This window comes from Balaenoptera ricei, chromosome 2 (assembly GCF_028023285.1).
Source record: "Balaenoptera ricei isolate mBalRic1 chromosome 2, mBalRic1.hap2, whole genome shotgun sequence".
Lineage (NCBI taxonomy): Eukaryota > Metazoa > Chordata > Mammalia > Artiodactyla > Balaenopteridae > Balaenoptera > Balaenoptera ricei.
The window spans coordinates 54,191,226-54,208,858 of record NC_082640.1 but is presented as its reverse complement, the minus strand read 5'-3'; the positions used below and the strand labels follow the sequence as shown (position 1 = coordinate 54,208,858).

Sequence of the window (17,633 nt, the reverse complement as noted above, 5' to 3'; positions counted from 1 at the left end):
ACACACAAGATGAAAATGGCCCTGGATACTCACGTAGGGTAGCACACGGCCAGCATGTGGCTGGTGGCCCTGGGTAGCGTCACCTGGGATCCCAGAGCCCAGAGCCATCTGTCCCACCCCCCAGGTGCACCCCCTCTGAGCCGAGACCTCCCTCTCTGGGCCACCATTTCCTGAGAGGGTCAATGAAGAATTTATCAGCACCTCCAGGGCTGGCTGTGAACTTCCCACACAAATTCATAAAAACTCTGAAGAGTATACAGTGCTAGAGACATGTATGATGTCTTATCACTAAATATTTCAACTGAAAAAACAAGTAAACACCTCTTTCCCACTCTACCATGTCCTCATGCCCCACTCAGCAAACGTGGAATTCTCAGGTATCATCAGCTGATTTCAAACAGCTACAGATGTTTTCAACTGAAACTAGATAAATTGATAGGAACACACAAAAGGCTATGGTTCAAGAACTTGGTATTTGTTTGTCAGATCCTCCCATCAACAGAGATGTGTTCATTTCCTGTGGCTGCTGTAACAAATCACCACAACTCAGTGGCCTGAAACAACACAAAAGTGTTATCATACAGTTCTAGAGGTCAGGAGTCTGATATGGGTCTCGTGGGGACAAAACCGAAGTCTCGGCAGGGCTGTGCTCCTTCTGGAGGGTGTAGGAGACAGGGTTTCTTTGACTTTTCCAGCTCCCAGAGGCCACCCACACTCCGCAGGTTGGGAACCCTCCCTCCATCTTCACAGCCAACAACAGTCAGTTGAGTCCTTCAAACGTTGCATCTCCCTGCCCTCTCTTCCTCTACCTTTAAAGACTGGTGATGAGACTAAGGGCTCACCAGAATAATCCAAAATAATCTCCCCATCTCAAGGTCAGCTGATTAGCAACCTTAATTACATCTGTAACCAACCTTAATTCCCCTGTACCATGTAGCCTAACAGAGTCACAGATTCTGGGGCATCTCTAGGGGGCTGTTATTCTACCAACAGGCATTCATTGTGTCACGACTCAGGTATCACAAGGATTAGTTCACTTATTAGATCAAAGATGCTGAGGCCCTGTCACAGCATCACAGCAGGGGCAATGAGGACTGGCTGGTCCCAGAGAGCAGGACAGGACAGAGCATACGGAGCAGAGGAAGGGCACAGACACCCAGGATACAGAGGAGGGACTCCTGCTCCAGGTATGAATGGCAGCAGGAGGGAGCGGTTAATAGGCCTTGGAGAAAAGGGCTGGGGATGGGGAGAGGGTGCTGGGGCAGAGGGGCTACAGGTGTGTGCAGCACAGCGGAGAGTAGGTGGCCCGGGACCTTGTGCACAGAGGTCCAGGGCTGCAGCTCAGCATGCAGGGTGCAGATGACATCAGGATTAATCAAGAGGTTCCAAGAGTCAAAGAAAAAGATGTAACATTTATAAACCGAAAAAGACAGCTCTGGTGGCAATGAGGAGGGGAGACCACAGGAGAGGTGCAGACGAAGCAGGAGTAGCTAAGTTAGGAGGTGAAGTCAGACACACAAGAAAGCTGAAGAGGGCCTGGGGTAGTAGCTGTGTGGAGACACATCTTAATGTAGGGTTACTGTTACTCAGGTGTGGGGAAGCCAACAGATCAGGAGACACTGCCAGTGAAAAGATAGTTTGTTTCTCAGTTCCCAGGAGGAGAGGCCACGGGGGAAGCACCACGGCAGTCAGGAGGCAGAGGAGTGGGGGGAAAACGTGGGCAAGAGACTTCACTGTGGTTTCCGTGGGAAGGACAGGGTGAGGCAGGGTAACCAGGCTCAGGAATAGTATCAGTAGGCTCTGGGACATAGGGGTTGTCCTCAGCTGTCTGCTACCTGGCCCTGAGGGTTTGGGGGCCCTGAGTGTGACAGCCTGATAAAAGGGTGTGTAGGGTGTGGGCTCTGGATTGGTTGGTTTGCATATGAAAGACACACTCACTGGCCAGTCCTTTGCTCTCTCTAGGAATTGGCTGGTCCTGGGAGGAGCCATCCACCCACAGGTGGCAAAGGCCAGATGTCAAAGCCTCTGAACAGAGGGCTTCCCGGTGGCGCAGTGGTTGAGAATCTGCCTGCCAATGCAGGGGACATGGGTTCGAGCCCTGGTCTGGGAAGATCCCACATGCCGTGGAGTAACTAGGCCAGTGAGCCACAGTTACTGAGCCTGCGTGTCTGGAGCCTGTGCTCCACAACAAGAGAGGCCGCGATAGTGAGAGGCCCGCGCACCACGATGAAGAGTGGCCCCCGCTTACCGCAACTAGAGAAAGCCCTCGCACAGAAACGAAGACCCAACACAGCCATAAATAAATAAATTAATTAATTAATTAACTAAAAAAAAAAAAAGCCTCTGAACACAGACAATTAAAAAACAAGGGCCTGAAGAAGCAGGGACTGACTTAAGATGTCACTGTATGCAGTGATTGGGATCAGAGCCAAGAGTAACAGACATGGCGGTCCCTGCAGCAGCCCACCCCTCCTCCAGCCCTGCAGCACTGTGAAGGAATTCCCATTAAGTCACAGAAGATCAATGAGACAGAAAACAGGGTGAAAAGAAAGTAAGGCCAGAAGCAGGGCGGTTACAGCGATCAGTGGGGAGTACCCACAGAACCAGGAAGACGCCCCTGCCATGGGGCAGCCACAGCCCCGGGACTCAGCCCCACCCTGATGCTCAGCTGATGTGAAGGAGTCCCGGGCCTGGCGCCCTGGCCTAGCGTCAAGCCTGTTAAAGAGGCAACACAGCAACCAGACCTCAATGTAATGAATCAAACTTTCCACCCCGCTTAAAAGCAATGATTTTTCTTTCCAAAAACAAAAAAACAAAAAACCACTGTAAGTGGAAAACGTTACAATGCCAGTCTCAATATACCAGGAACAGTTGCACACATCTGATTTGACTAAAGTCTGTCACGGCAAAATAAATAAAGAAAGTAAAAGAATGAGGATGATAACTGCAATATGGAATGCTAGGGCCTAGGCTGCTACCAATTAGTCATGAGAAACAAGACACATCTACTAAACTATCGTGCCGTTTAGCACAAGTACTCTTTTATAAAATAAATACATGCTGTGTGTATCCTGAGGCTGTTAAATGAAGAGGGAACAAATCGCTTGCACACGTTTAAAGATGGCTTGTTTGTTCAGAGACAAAAGCTGAGAGCATCCCAAGAGGAACGCTGCCTCCCTCCCAACAACCCACTCTCTTCCTGCCGTGTCTTTTTGCCTCAGATCGCTCTGAGCTTTCTGAGTCAACAGATTTCCTGAGCCACTGGTCCTGAAGATGACCGGGATAGAGAAAGTGGATGGATTTTGTAACTGAAATGAAAATGATTTCCAACTTGGCCAAGGGCAAGGGGAGAGGTCCCATCTGTGTGTCCGCCCGGGCGCTGGAGAGAACAGCACTAGACTGGGAGGTGGCCGCACCCTGAGTAATCCCGGGGCACCCTCCTCCGCCCACTCACCGTCCGGAGAAGACCCTGCATCTGGGCACCACCCGAAGGAGGCTGGCAGGACACGAAGCCAGGGCGGCTCAGGTGGGATCCACCTGCATGCGCCACGCCCGCGTCCCCATCTGCAGCTGACCCATGGGGCAGATGCCGCCAAGAGCCCCAAGGTCACATCTGACAAAGGAGAGAACTTGGAACCAAAACTGAACTCTCCTGAACTTGGTTTTCTTTAGCTGTCATGGAAGCACACAGAAACACAGGGCGGGACAGAAGAGCAGTGAAAAGCGCCTGGTGACAGCTTGGGCTTCCTCCCATTCCGTTAACCCCTCAGATACTAGAGTCCTTTAGGAGCAGAAATTTCCATCAGAAAAGCACTGATGGGACTTCCCTGGTGGTCCAGTGGGTAAGACTCTGAGCTCCCAATGCAGGGGTCCCGGGTTCGATCCCTGGTCAGGGGAACTGGATCTCACATGCATGCAGCAACTAAGAGTTCACATGCTGCAACTAAGGAGTCCGCATGCTGCAACTAAGCTCCATTGCAGCCAAAATAAGTAAATAAATATTAAAAAAAAGAAAAGAAGAAGAAAAATTAAGGCAGATCCTGAGCTGACAGGACGTTCCTACTCTTCTAAGCTCTGGAATCTCAGAAGGGCCATGAAGTCCTCTTCTGAGGAGCCCTGCACGCAGGTCACTCCTGGAGGAAGCCACCCTGGCTGCTCAAGACTTGTTCTCCTTTTGAAAACCAAGGACCTACTGTAGGTTGTTGTTGCAAATAGGTCAATGAATTTAACTCATTGATATTTTTAAAACCAAAGAAAAAAAAGGATTTTACCACATCCAATGGATTTATAAAACTCACCACACTGCTTTCTAATTATTAATCTAAACAAATAATGCCTTAATGTCACCATGTCCCTGTAGTGCTTCTCCAGTGAAGTGCATTTCTAAGAAGATACTTGAGCCACCAGGAGCATCCCGAGATTATCAGGGGTCCATGAGATTAGCAACGGGAGTCCGCAAGCTACTTTCAATATTTCAAAATGCTTTCAAAAGCAGTCCATTTACCCAGGGTAAAACTACACAGGCTAATGACAAAGGTCTTTGTTTTAGCTAAAAGTATATCTACTTCAACTTGTATGTTGGGGGCAATGTATACAAACTGTACTCTGGGAAAATGCAAAACAAGTAAACATAGAAAGCCAAGCTAAGTGTATTCTAAAAAAGCAAAGATCAAAATAGCTTCTCCATTTTTCCTGTGAATTCTTTCAGTGCATTATATATAGCAAGGTAAGTCTTGTACAAATAAGTACAATGGGCTCCCTTGTTAAGGGAATTCAACAAGAAGCTGGACCACCCCACTGTAAAGGGCAGAACCCTAGCAGACACACAGCCCTCTCTCAATCTTCCCAAGTCAGGGAATCCAGAAACGTGGATAAGCTTTGTCTTTAAAATGTCTTCCAAAAGTGCTTTTCAATGAGGGCTTGACTGGTCTTGGGGACAGGGGCGTTCTTTATGGGGTGGCACTATCCAGAACTAGGCAAGAGCATCACATACCATTCAGCACCCTGGTCAAGGTGCACCAAGTCCTAGGAAGGCTGGCAGTCACTGTGATAACTGAATATTTGCAAACACACCTAGAGGCAGTACTGCCCCCACAGATGAGACACCTGACTCCTTCCAGAAAAGATGAAACCTGCAGAGTAGCTGATCACCATAATGAATGACCATCAGATGAAGGTCCAGCCAGACCGCAGCATGGCAGAACAGAACAGACATATTGGGCTTCTCAGGCCACTGAAAGCTTTCAAAGAATTGTGTCAAAAATAATAAGGCCACTAATCAACTAAAATGGACAAAAAACCTGAATAGACATTTTCCCAAAGAAGATATACAAATAGCCAACAGGTACACAAAAAGGTGCTCAACATCACTAACCATCAGGGAAACGCAAATCAAAACCACTATGAGAGGGGCTTCCCTGGTGGTGCAGTGGTTAAGAATCCGCCTGCCAATGCAGGGGACACGGGTTCGAGCCCTGGTCCAGGAAGATCCCACATGCCACGGAGCAACTAAGCCTGTGTGCCACAACTACTGAGCCTGTGCTCTGGAGCCTGCGAGCCACAACTACTGAGCCCACACGCTGCAACTACTGAAGCCCACGCACCTAGAGCCCGTGCTCCGCAACAAGAGAAGCCACTGCAATGAGAAGCCCATGCACCGCCATGAAGAGTAGCCCTGCTCACCACAACTAGAGAAAGCCCGCATGCAGCAACGAAGACCCAACACAGCCAAAAATAAAAAATATATATAAATAAATAAATAATTTTTTTTTAAAAAAAGAAAAATCAATGTAACACATTATATTAATTTAATAAAGGACAAAAGCCACATGATCATGTCAATAGATGAAGAAAAAGCATTTAACAAAATCCAACACTCTTTCTGGATTTTAAAAAATAAAATTAAAAGAAAAAAAACCTCAACAAAGTCAACAAAGAATAGAAAGGAACTTTCTCTGATAATGGCATCCATAAGAAAGCCACAGCTAGCATCACACTTAATGGTGAAAGACTGAATGTTTTCACCCTTAGATCAGGAGCAAGACATGATCATATATAGAAAATCCTAAGGAATCCACAAAACAAGTATTAGGTCTAATAAATGAGTTAGCAAGGGGGCAGGATACAGGATCAGTACCCGAAGGACTGACCAATACTTGTTACTGCATTAATGGAAAAACCATTTCAATCTGAATAAAAATGTAGTTTAATTTAATAGGTTTGTGCTAATGTTAATTTCTTAGTTTTGACAACTGGAGTACAGCTAAGTAAAATGTTAAAATTAGAGGAAGGTTGGTTAGGGGTATACTATTTTTGCAACTTTTCTATAAAGTCTAAAATTATTTCAAAATAAAAAGTTTAAACATTTTAGAAAACCAATTAGTTCCAATTGGAAGATGCTAGTGATCCAAATCAAGCATTTCTCTCTCTTTCCTATATGAGTTGTACCCCTGGGAAACCAGGCAGTAGATGAGGGGAAGAATTTTTTTATGAAAGTATTCCCAATAATAAATGAAAGAATTAGACCACCATCATTTCACAACCACTAGCAAATAAATGGATGTAGGCAATGATCATCATGGCTGCTAACATCACAAAAAGATGGACCAAGGAACTTTATGTTCCTCCTGATGGAAGTGCACCACCTACGCTTGTGGTTTTGACCAAAAAAAAAAAAAAAAAAATCAAACCTGAACCTGATGAAACTCTGATAAAGCATTGAGACTCACCTACCACTTCACAGGAATTACAGTAGAAAGAAATATGTTACATGATCCACAGGAAAGGAATCAGCAATATTCAAGCTATGCGAAACCCTCCAGGACAAATAACTCAGTTTCTTCAAATATATTTTGCAAGGGGAAAAATAAATAAAACAAATTGCAAGGGGTAAAAAGAGAGAGAGAGAGAGGGAGAAAGGGAATTTTAAAGGAAGAAATCAAAAGAGTAAAGGAGCCCTAAAAGACAGATCAGCCAATTGCAATGAGGCCACCTTATCTGGATCTGATTCAAACACACAAATTGAAAAAAAAATATGGCATTTATGAGACAAGTGGAAATTTGAACATTGATTGGGTATTTAATAATATTAGGAATTAATATTAATTCTTTATAATAATGGTATTGTAGTTTAGGTTTTTAAATAGTTGTTGATTTTCTAAAGATAAATGCTGAAACATTACAGAAGAAATGTCCTGATGTCTGGGATGTGCTTCAAAATAAAAGGGGGTGAGGGAGTGAGGGCAATATGGATAAACAATGTTGCCATGAGGTGCTAACTGTTAAACTAGGTGATGGAGACACAGAGGTTCCCTATCTGTGCACTGCTCTTTATCTGTGTAAATAGAATGCAACTGGAAATCAATAACAATGAAATTTGGGGAAGTCAGCAATATATGGAAATTAAAACATTCCTAAATAAAATGGGTCAAAGAAGAAATCACCAGGGAAATTAGAAAATACTCTGAGATAAATAAAATATTGAAGGTTTTGTCTTTTGGGGTTTTTTTAAATGAAGCATACTGCTCTAGGAGGTGGAGACGACAAGTACAAGAAAACTACAAACATGGAGTCGGAGCAGGATGACTCTGGGCTCAAGCCATGGCACTGTCATCTCCTAATAGGGAACCCCTAAGGCAGCTATCAAGCCCTGAAGCTCAGTTTCCTCATCTGTGAAATGGGGATGTGAAAATAGGACCATCAGGATGTTAAGATGGAACTGTGCACTAAGACACTTGGCTCATATTAACAAGTATAAAAAGAACCTTCCCATGAACAAGACTAACTCCTGAGGGCAACCAAGTTTTTAGGGAAAGATAGGTTCTTTTTCTATAACTGGACCCTATTTATGACTCATGAAAGGTATCAAAAGAAAAATTATTTCAAAAAACCATGTGAATGGCAATGTCCAAATATTATTCCTCAAGTATCCCCCAACCTAGCACACCAGAGGGATGTCCCTGCTTAAAGAGGACTTGCATTGTCCTGATATGTCCCTGTCCCCTGGGTCTTGCGCTGGTACCTCTGCTTCTTCAAATCTTTTACTCCAAATAAGACAAAGATGCTGTGCTTCCCAGGGGCAAAATGTTTCTGCTGCTGGTGAGGAAGAGACTGGGCTCTCCAGGAAAGGGAGGAAAGGAGGACCAAGACAAGATAAATGGACAGAAACAAAAGGAGAACTTTGTCAGGTCCCATTTCAGGCTCTTCTGAAAAAACAAATCATGAAGCCCAGGGTAAGCAAATTGGACAGATAACCCTGATGAGCTGGGGAAACAAAGCGAGAATCAAAGGAAAGGGAAGAGACAAATATCAGAGTAATTCCAAGATAAGCATTAGAGTACGCCCTGACTACCTGTTTTCCCACAAGATGGTGGAAAGACACCAAGATGCCATACTCAAGTCCAAGAACAGAGCCCCCAAAGCCCAAAAGATTCAGGGAAAAGTCATCTTGGGTTAATTCATGCAGAAACGCTGCTGTTTCCATCATCCTAGAGACAGACACTGAAAGGTGCCTGTGTTTGAGTTATCTCAAAGCGTATGGAAGCAAAAGGGAAAAAACATTACACAAGAACCCAGGCAGGGTTTGGGCAGAGGGTGGGGAGCCCATAGCACAAGGGTGCCAAACTCTCCCAGGGCCAGAAGGGGCACGTGGACCTGGGGCCAGTACCCCACTTGACTAGTTAGGAAATGGAGTGCAGGTGAGGCAGGGGGGCTTGTGCAGAGTCTCGGCCAGGCAGGACCCCCACCTCAAGCTGTGCCACTCTGAGGCTCATTCCATTTCTGGCAGCAAGGGCGAGGTTTCTGGTTTTAACGTGTTACACCCCCGCCCTGTGGTTGAAGAGGTGGATGAGTGCTTGGACCCCTGCTTCCGCCCTTCACCTCTCTTGGGCAAATCCCCTTCCAGGAATGTTTCTTCTTAAATTTCCCCCCAGCTCCTCCTCTGATAACCATGCTCTGCTTTCCCACCACCAGAACCGCCACTCTCTGGGCTGGCTCTGCACTCCTGTCCCCTCTCCTCTGTCAGTCCCACCTGCCTTGGGACCTGTGGTCATTCGCTGCCCCCTTCATCCCAGCCCCTGGTGGCGCCTGCCCTGTCCCAGCTGGATGCTCGCTTGGTACTGGAGGTGGATGCCTGCCAGCTAAAGTGAACTCCAAGCCCCCCAGCAACAGAAACCTGAGGTCACATTGGGAGGGAAGGGGGACAGAACTCAGTCATCCCCTTTCTTTCCACCTGTGCCCAGAAGGAGGTGGCTTCTCCAGCCAACTGTCACCAACACCAGGGAGGTCTACGTGACCAGAAAGGGCTTCCATGCCTCCCCCATCGCACTAGCCCACAGCCGAGTGATGCTCAGACTGACTTTCCCCCAGGGTGGGGGCCACAGGCAGGACCTGAACCCCCAGGATCACCCACTGTGCTCTTATCCTGCTGGCTCAGGAGGGTTTTCCTAAACACAGCCTGAAATCCAGGAGGTGATACCGTGGGCTCAGGCCGTGGAAATAGGACCTCCACTCAGGTTTGTTCGTGCAAACCAAGCCGTGATGTGGACACCAGCTCTCCCACCTCCAGAGGCTCAGCAGCCCAGGGGTGGGGGGAGGAGAACCTGGGAACCTGCACTTCCAGCAAGCCTGATGGGAGATTCTCACAGAGAGGGGACCCAAGGACTCCGTTATGGGGACACACCACATAAATAACGGTACAAATCATTGATGCACTGCACGCCCCAGTCAGAACACAGAGAAGCAACCCTCCAGAGACACTGTCAACAGGTCAGGCTTCCACAACTAAAGTCTGCTCTCACTCTGCATTTACATGCACTTGACTGAAGCCCCATTTCACAGCCACCAGAGCAGTGACACAACACAGGACAGACCCTGACTGTGCACCACTGTGGGGCCACTGCCTCTGTAGTCACCAAAGGCCTAGAACGAACTCTGGCCTGACATAAAATGTCATTTCCCAGGCTTCTCTGGCCAGCCTCAGTGCCAGCTCTCTGAGATCCTGACTTCAAGGCCATACACGTCCCTGTGCACAGGTTAAGACCTGGTTGCAGTCTCAGGGGGCCCTGACTCTGTCACGTGCGCCACGCTCCCTGGTCCTCAGACTCGTGCGCTCTGCAGGGAGTCTCCTGAGCTGCCTCTCTGGGCTAGCAGCCCCACCCAGGACCCCCACGGACATGCCCCATGGTGCAATCGGTCCCCACGGTAAGCTCCAGGTGAAACCCAGACTCTCCCTTCTCCAGAGCCTGGCCTGGGTCTGGCTCAGTGAGGAAGAGCTCAGGGTGTTGGTTTGAGCCGATGGGCAACAGCAGCAAGGCAGCCACATGCAGCGTGGAATGCAATCGGAGGACGGGGAGGGCTCAGACATCCACAGGACTCAAAGCCTAGGCCGGAAAACACCCGTCCCAGACTTTCTGGGCCCAGAGAAGTTTGACCTGGCTTCTGAAAAGGGATGGCTCTCCTCCAGACAGGCCTCCTCTCCACACACAGCTGCCACCATCTCACACCCACGGAGCCTCCCCAGGAAGAAGGCCAATTCTCTCCCCAGGAAAGCATTCAAGGAATTTGACTTGGGAACTGAGAGGTTCTGGGGAACTCCTCCTGAAAGCACCATTATCCCCAAGGCCTTGCCCCCGAGGACTGTACCCAGCTTTTGAGAACCCAGGTCAGGTCAGGGCAGAAGGGGAAGAGAATGCGGATGGGTGGGTCCACGAGGAAGATGAAGGTTTCAGAATCCCATGAAGCATTCCAAGGCCATGGAGTCCAGAGATTGCTTTGGGGTTCCACTCTGAGTTTTCTCATGGGCATGTTGGGGGTGATGGTTGTTTTAAGGGTTAATTGACTTCATGGGTCGAAAGTACTTTGTCAGCTGAAAATAAACTGTTTCTTGAGGCCTAAGTATTCCTAAAAAGGAGGCTACAGGAGCTACCAGCTGAGTAATAACAAGAAGTGATACATGTGTAAAGACTAAAACCTGGAGCCCCATTGGGGTCATGGTGAGCAGAACAGACTGGAGTGCTGGAACGGGGGACCCTGAGGACATCTGCGTAAGGGTGCCCCCTCCCTTCTTGGCTTCAGGAGCCTGGGGAACAGGAGCCAGGAAACCCCACAGCCCTTTCTATCAATGTCATGCTTGCTGACTGGACAATGGGTACCCCTTGACGGCAAGCAGGCAGCATTACTCAAAAGTGGGTCATGATATAAGCATCACCTCTGTGCTAATTAAATACACAGATTCCTGGGCCCAATCCCAGATGAGCCTGTCAGATGTGTTGGGGACTGGAGCCTGAGAATTGTTAAATTGTTTATTCTTAAATTCAAGTTGTTAAATTGTTATTTTTAATAAGCTCCTCAGGCTGATTCTTATATAAATTTAAGAAGCACAAGCACCAGAATATTGTAAAAGCTGTAAAGTCGGGAAGACCTGGGTCAAATTCTAATACTACTACATAGCAGCTGTGTGGATTTGGGCAAGCTACTTAACCTCTCTGAACTTCTGTTTATTCATTTGTAAAATAAGTATAAGGCACAATCAGTGCTGCTGGGAGGGTCAGAGATACTCAAAGGCATTCATGGTCTTCGTCTAAACTATCCTAAGAGGCAGGAATAACCATGGCCCACTGAGAGTACAAGGGGCTTCCTGGAGTCCGCTCACATGTGATGGTGGCTGAACAAGGCTAATGTCCTTCACCTCAGAGGCCCATATCAGCCCCTACACCGAGACTCAAGCAAAGACAACAGGAGGGAAAGATGGGCTGAGCTCTGGATGGAGGCCAAGACCATCTGCCTTCCTGAGGGGTGCGGTCTTGAGGTGGACTCCACTACTAGACACAGCTCCAAGATGGGTATGCAGCCAAGTGGCTCTCTTGGGGTGGGGAGTGTAAAGAGAGAAGAGACAGAAGCATCCCAGACAGGTCCCGCCTGATGATCCAAAACTTTAGAGAGGTGCAGGGAGAGAGAAGGAGCAGGAGGAGCCCAGAGGAAGTACATTCCTTGGTACTAACTGTGGACAGGACTTGAAAAACCCCTCAAAGCCTCAGTCTTTCCATCTGGAAACTGGGGTTAATTTTTTAAAAACTGAACAGTCAACTATGGGATGGCACCTAGCTGGGTGGCCTGCTCACAGCTCACGTCAATGGATGGACGCCGCTGTTACTACTCCTGCCCTTTTAACTGGTCTCTGCCTGGCATGTCAGAACTTGGCGGCAGTTTCACTCTGTTGCCCCAAGACGAAATGTTATCTAAGACCGAGCTTTACATTCATTCCTGTGTAGGTTGTTAAAGTCGTTCAACATCCTGGCGCTTGGAGCCTGGCTGAAGATTGAGGCTGGGACTTCAGGCTGGGGCGCCCGGGAATAGATTTCCCTCCTTTTTACTTATAAGGCAGGAGCGGCTGGGAATGAGGACGCCCAGCTGCCTCTGGATTCCAGCCCTGGGATCCCTAGGCTCAGAAGCGGCGTCTGAGTGACAATCAAGGACAGGGTACCCCTGCACCCCGACATCTACGGTTTCTTGTTCTCCGCGACCCGAGTCGCAGAGTCCCGGCTCGGCCCCCGGCCCCTCGAGGCCCGGCCCTCCGCCCAGAGTTGAGCCGCTCTCTCCGGGCCTCCCCACCCCGTGCCACTCACGCCGCGCCCAACGCCAAGTTTCCGAGAGCGCCCCGGCCCTGCGCGGACCCAGCGCCGCCCCGCCCGCTCCGCTCACCTGCTGAAGACGAGGCAGCCCAGGTGGTTGATCTCTTGGTCGGAGCGGTGACGGCTGTAGTCCTCCCACAGGTCCTTGAAGGCCGTGACCGCCAGGATGAAGAGCACAGGCGCCAGTGCCAGGCCGGGCTGAAAGGCGTTCACGGCCGGCACGAAGTTGAGCAGCGCGATGAAGACGAAGTACACGTTGGCCAGGCGATGGAACTGCTCGAACAGGTTCTTGGGCAGGAAGGACAGCAGAGTGTACTTGGTGGTCTTGAGCCGGTTGTCGGCCAGGTGCTGGGAGCCCCCGCACCGCCGCCGCCGCCGCGCGCCCTTGGCCGCGCTCGCCGCGGGGTCTTCGGCGCCCGGGGGTGGCAGCAGGTTGGAGCGCACCGTGCGCGTCCTGACCTCCCTGCGCCGCCGCCGCCGCCGCCGCCGCCGCCGCCGTCCCGGGGGCCCGGGCTCCTCAGCCGCCGCCGGCTCCCGCTCCATGGCCGCGTGTCGCCGCGCCCGGCTCCTCCGCCGCTCGCGCCCGCCCGCGCCAGCCTCCTAGGTGATCATCGCCGGCTGCCCGGCGCGGCGGCGCGGGCTCCCCGCCTGCGGGACGCACAGAGACGCGGTTAGCGGCCGCCCCGCCCAGCCCAGCCCAGCCCAGACCGCCCCCCCGCCGTCGGGGCCGGGCGCCGCACAGAGACCCCTTGTCCTCGCACCCTCCCGGGCCTTTCCGCCCCGGCGGCTCCCGGCCCCGCCCCGCGCCGCGCCCAGCGTGGGACACCGCGGAGAGCGGGAAACAAAAAGCCGAGCTGGAAACTTTAGAGCGGCTTAGTTTCGTTTCCCAGAAGCATCAGTTCGGTCCCAGCACATTGCAAACGCGCCCCGCCACCGGAGGAGAGAGGAGGCGGCAGAGTGTGGGAGGAAAGGACAGCAGCCCCCCTAGGCTGGCGGGCTCTTCCCGAGTCCGTGCAGGAGGCTACGAGCCTCCTGGAATCAACTGGAATCAAAATTCAAATGAACCAGGGCATACCAATGCTCCGATTTTTATGTCTTATTTACCAAGGACATCTGCTCCTGGGACCCCAAGAGGATTCTTCGTTGCCTGTACACTCTTCCTTACCCTGCCCTTTCAGATTCACTTCTTGGCTGAACTAGACTTTGAACTTTCATGATCATCACTGCCTTTCCTTACTTCCCTAAATAGGAATTTTTTTTTCTTTTTTTCCCCTTAATTGAAGGGAGGAATATTTCGCTAAGCAAAGGCAGGCTTTGGTTTGCTCTATTTCCGTCTATTTTTCTCTCTGGTAAACCCTGAGGGCCAAAATATACCTTGTGTGCTCTGGTTCTGAAGTGGCCTCTATGACCCAGACGGTGACAGGGCGTTGAAGATGGTTGTTGGAAGGGGAAGGAGGGGCCCAGGAGGGTGTGGCAGAAGTGTCTGTTGGTGCAAAGGGCTCCCCTCAGTATTCACAGGGAATCAGAGAGAGCAGTGTGTGAAGGGTGGGCAGAGGCTGTGCATGGCAGAAGGTATGGGGAGTCCCAAGTGGGGACAGTAAGACTCGTCTCCGGATGTACTACAGCCAGCGGTGACAGTTTGGCCACTTTAGAAGTACAGATGTGAGAAGAAGGGATTTCCTGCCCAGGAGACCATGGCTGGGAATTTGGGTGAGAGGAGCACTTTCGGGTACTGCCTATCTGGATTTGGGGAGCTGCTGGCCTCCTCCTCCTCCTTCAGGCCAGCCCCTCATTTCTCTTACTGCATTGGGACACTATCATCTCCCAAGGGACCACCTCAGCAGCCTCTGCTGACCTGAGTTCCTCCCTCAGGTGCCTGCTGACAAGTCACTTCCCTGGCTTTGCTCAAATCACTTACCTCTTCCCCATGACGCTCTCTCAGGATGGTCCTCACCTCCCGTACCCTGGCTTACACCCCATCCAGCCAGGCCAGGGGCTCACATCTCTACAGGGAACCTTGCCATGGACCACAATATTTACTAGAATCCAGCTTGAGGAGGGTAGAGTGACAGGTACTAAGAAAATGATCCATGTCATCGATCAAGCCTGTTTCCTTCCACCATTCCTGGGGGTACCATATTGATGTGTGGAGGCCCAAATCAGAGAAAATTTTGACTGAAGTGCCTGCATTTTCAGGGAAAGAAATCAGATCTCACAGTGGACCAGTGGCATCCCAAATTGAGTATTAACAGCCCACAAAGGACCACAATTTCCCTGGTCTCCAGGGACTAACTCATGGATCCACATTTTCCTCTATCCCCCAACCCAGCGAGGTCCCAGGGCCTGCTGGTTCCCTCCATTTCCCATCCCTACAGTATCCCCAGGGTTGCCCCAGAGCCTCTGGGTGGGTCTCCCTGCCTTCCAGTCTCCCAGCTACAACCAGTCCCCAGGTTGGCCAAAGCGATTACTTGACTTCCTTGACTACTTCAATTCATTTCCTTACCCGGGAGCTTACAGGAGTCCCCTGTTGCTTACAAAGTCAAAGGCTGGCTCCTCAGGCAAAGATCCCTTGAGACCCTCAGGGAACAGGCACCAACTTGCTAATTTAACTCTGCCCCGCCCTCCTCCCCACCAGCCCCAAGGGAGAGGTCTCCTTACCCTTCTCAGAACAGTCCTTGTTCGTTCCCATCTATGTTCCGCTCTAAGGTTCCAAGATTCTGTGAGTCACACTGCTCCCTAAGCGGGGAACCTCTCCCCACCTGCTCTTCACCAATCCAAATTCAGTATTTCCACTAAGGCCTAGTTCATCTGGCCTCGAAGTTTTCCACACCGCATGATCCATTGAACCTCATGGAATTACTTCTATTCTGACATATGTGTAGTGGTATGTAAACCTCTCTTAACTGCTCTGCAGGGGTTTTGGGTTTGGATGTCTTCTGTCAGCCAAACTCTCAGACTCTTAGCTGGGCCAGGACCAGGCTTGGATGGACTCCCAGGCTGGCCATCTGGACCCCTGAGTTCTAAGGAGGCCCTGCTGCTGACCCCCGGGCAAGTCTCTTTCATTAGAATTGTCTCACGGATCTAACATTCTAGTAGAAGAGGCAGTGTGATATTGTGATCTATAATAAGAAATATATATTTGATCTTTGTCTCCATTTCTGGTTTCTGGCACAGAGCTCCTAATCCCTTGGAATTTCCTAAGTGATAAGAGCTATAAAGGTGCCTTGATATTCATAGCAAACCCCTTTCAACCACACCTGGGTTTATGTTAATGAAGTGACTTTTAGAAAGCCCCTAAGGATGGGGGCAATTGCCAGGGAACCATCTAAGTGATTAGAAGTTTGGAACTTTCAGCCCTCTGACCTCTGGGGAGGGGAGGGAGCAGGGGGGTTGAATCAATTACCATTAATCAAAGGTTTTAATCACTTTTATGTAATGAAGCCTCCATAAAAACCCAAAGGACTGTGTTTGGAGAGCTTCTAAGGTGGTGATCATGTGGAGATTCTGGGAGTGTCGAGGGCTCACAAAGGGCATGGATACTCTGTGCTTTCCCCGCACCTTGCCCTGTGCACCTCTTCCATCTGGCTGTTCCTGAGTTATATCCTATTACGATAAACTGGTAATCTAGTTAGTAAAATGTTTTCCTGAGTTCTGTGAACCACTCTAGCAAATCAGTCAAACTCAAGGAAGGGGGGTCTTTGGGAAACTCCAGTCTATAGCCAGAATCTATAGCTGATCTATTGTCAGAAGCACAGCTGACAAACCTGAACTTGTGATTGTCTCCTGAAGTGGGAGCAGTCTTGTGAGACTGAGCCCTTACCCTGGGGGATCAGATGCTCTTGTCAGGTAGATAGTGTCATAATTGAGTTGAACTGTAGGACACCAGCTGGTGAATTCCCACACACACATATTGGAATCGGTGTCCCATAACAAAGGCAGCCACTAAACAGGACACTCTGGGAACACCACTAAGTCCCTGCTCTCTGGAACACTGTGTTCTCCTGTGGGAATTCCAACAAGGCGGGCACAGGAAATGGAGGGGCACGGGCAACCCGGCGGGGAGGGGTGTGTTTGGCTTACTGTAGCTAGGGCTGTCGGAGTGGGCCTCTCCTAGGCAGCCCTGAGCAGAGGCTAAGGAAACAAGCTACACAGATGTCTGGGAGAAGAAATGCCAAGTGCAGGAGAGGGTGGGGTTCCAGGCCCAGAAGATGGGCTAGGTGACTAGGGCCCCAGGGTGGGCTCTTGGAGGGCCTGGAGGATCACGGAGATCATTTTGGCTTTTAGCTGAGTGAGAGGGGAAGCTAGGAGGGGTTTGGGTGGAGGACTCACGTGACTGGACTCAGGCTTTCAAAGATCATCAGCTGGGGCTTCCCTGGTGGTGCAGTGGTTAAGAATCCACCTGCCAATGCAGGGGACATGGGTTCGATCCCTGGTCTGGGAAGATCCCACATGCCACAGAGCAACTAAGCCCGTGCGCCACAACTACTGAGCCTGTGCTCTAGAGCCCACTAGCCACAACTACTGAGCCCACGCGCCACAACTACTGAAGCCCACACTCTCTAGAGCCCGTGCTCCACAACAAGAGAAGCCACCACAATATGAAGCCCGCACACCGCAACGAAGAGTAGCCCCCGCTCGCCGCAACTGGAGAAAGCCCATGTGCAGCAACGAAGATCCAACACAGCCAAAAATAATAAATAAATAAAAATAAAATAAATTTATATAAAAAGAAAAAAATCATCGGCTGTTGTGTGAATAGAATGCAGAGGAGTGAGAGCAGCAGAGAGAGGCCGTCAGAAGCCATTGCAGTGACCCTGGACAGGGGACGGTGGCTCAGGCCGGGGTGGCCATGGTGGAGGCTGGAACGCGGCTACTCAAGCAAGCAGAATCTGCTGGTGGCCTGGGCGTGGTGTCTGAAAGAAAGAAGGGAGTTGAGGATGTATAGCTAAAAACTTGAGTTGCTGAGGCAGGACAGTGTGGGGGACGGGGGGAGGGTGCTGCAGG

General features: G+C 50.1%; 1 protein-coding gene across 1 annotated transcript in view; it reads right to left on the bottom strand.

Annotated features, from left to right (window-relative positions):
- ATP10A (ATPase phospholipid transporting 10A (putative)) overlaps positions 1 to 13,292 on the bottom strand; it is a 171,964-nt gene extending 158,672 nt beyond the window's left edge. Inside the window, exon 1 of the mRNA XM_059912628.1 lies at positions 12,700 to 13,292. Coding sequence (XP_059768611.1) covers positions 12,700 to 13,172 — 473 coding nt within the window. The 5' untranslated portion in view covers positions 13,173 to 13,292. The remainder of the gene's footprint in view (positions 1 to 12,699) is intronic.
- Positions 13,293 to 17,633: the final 4,341 nt, after the last annotated feature.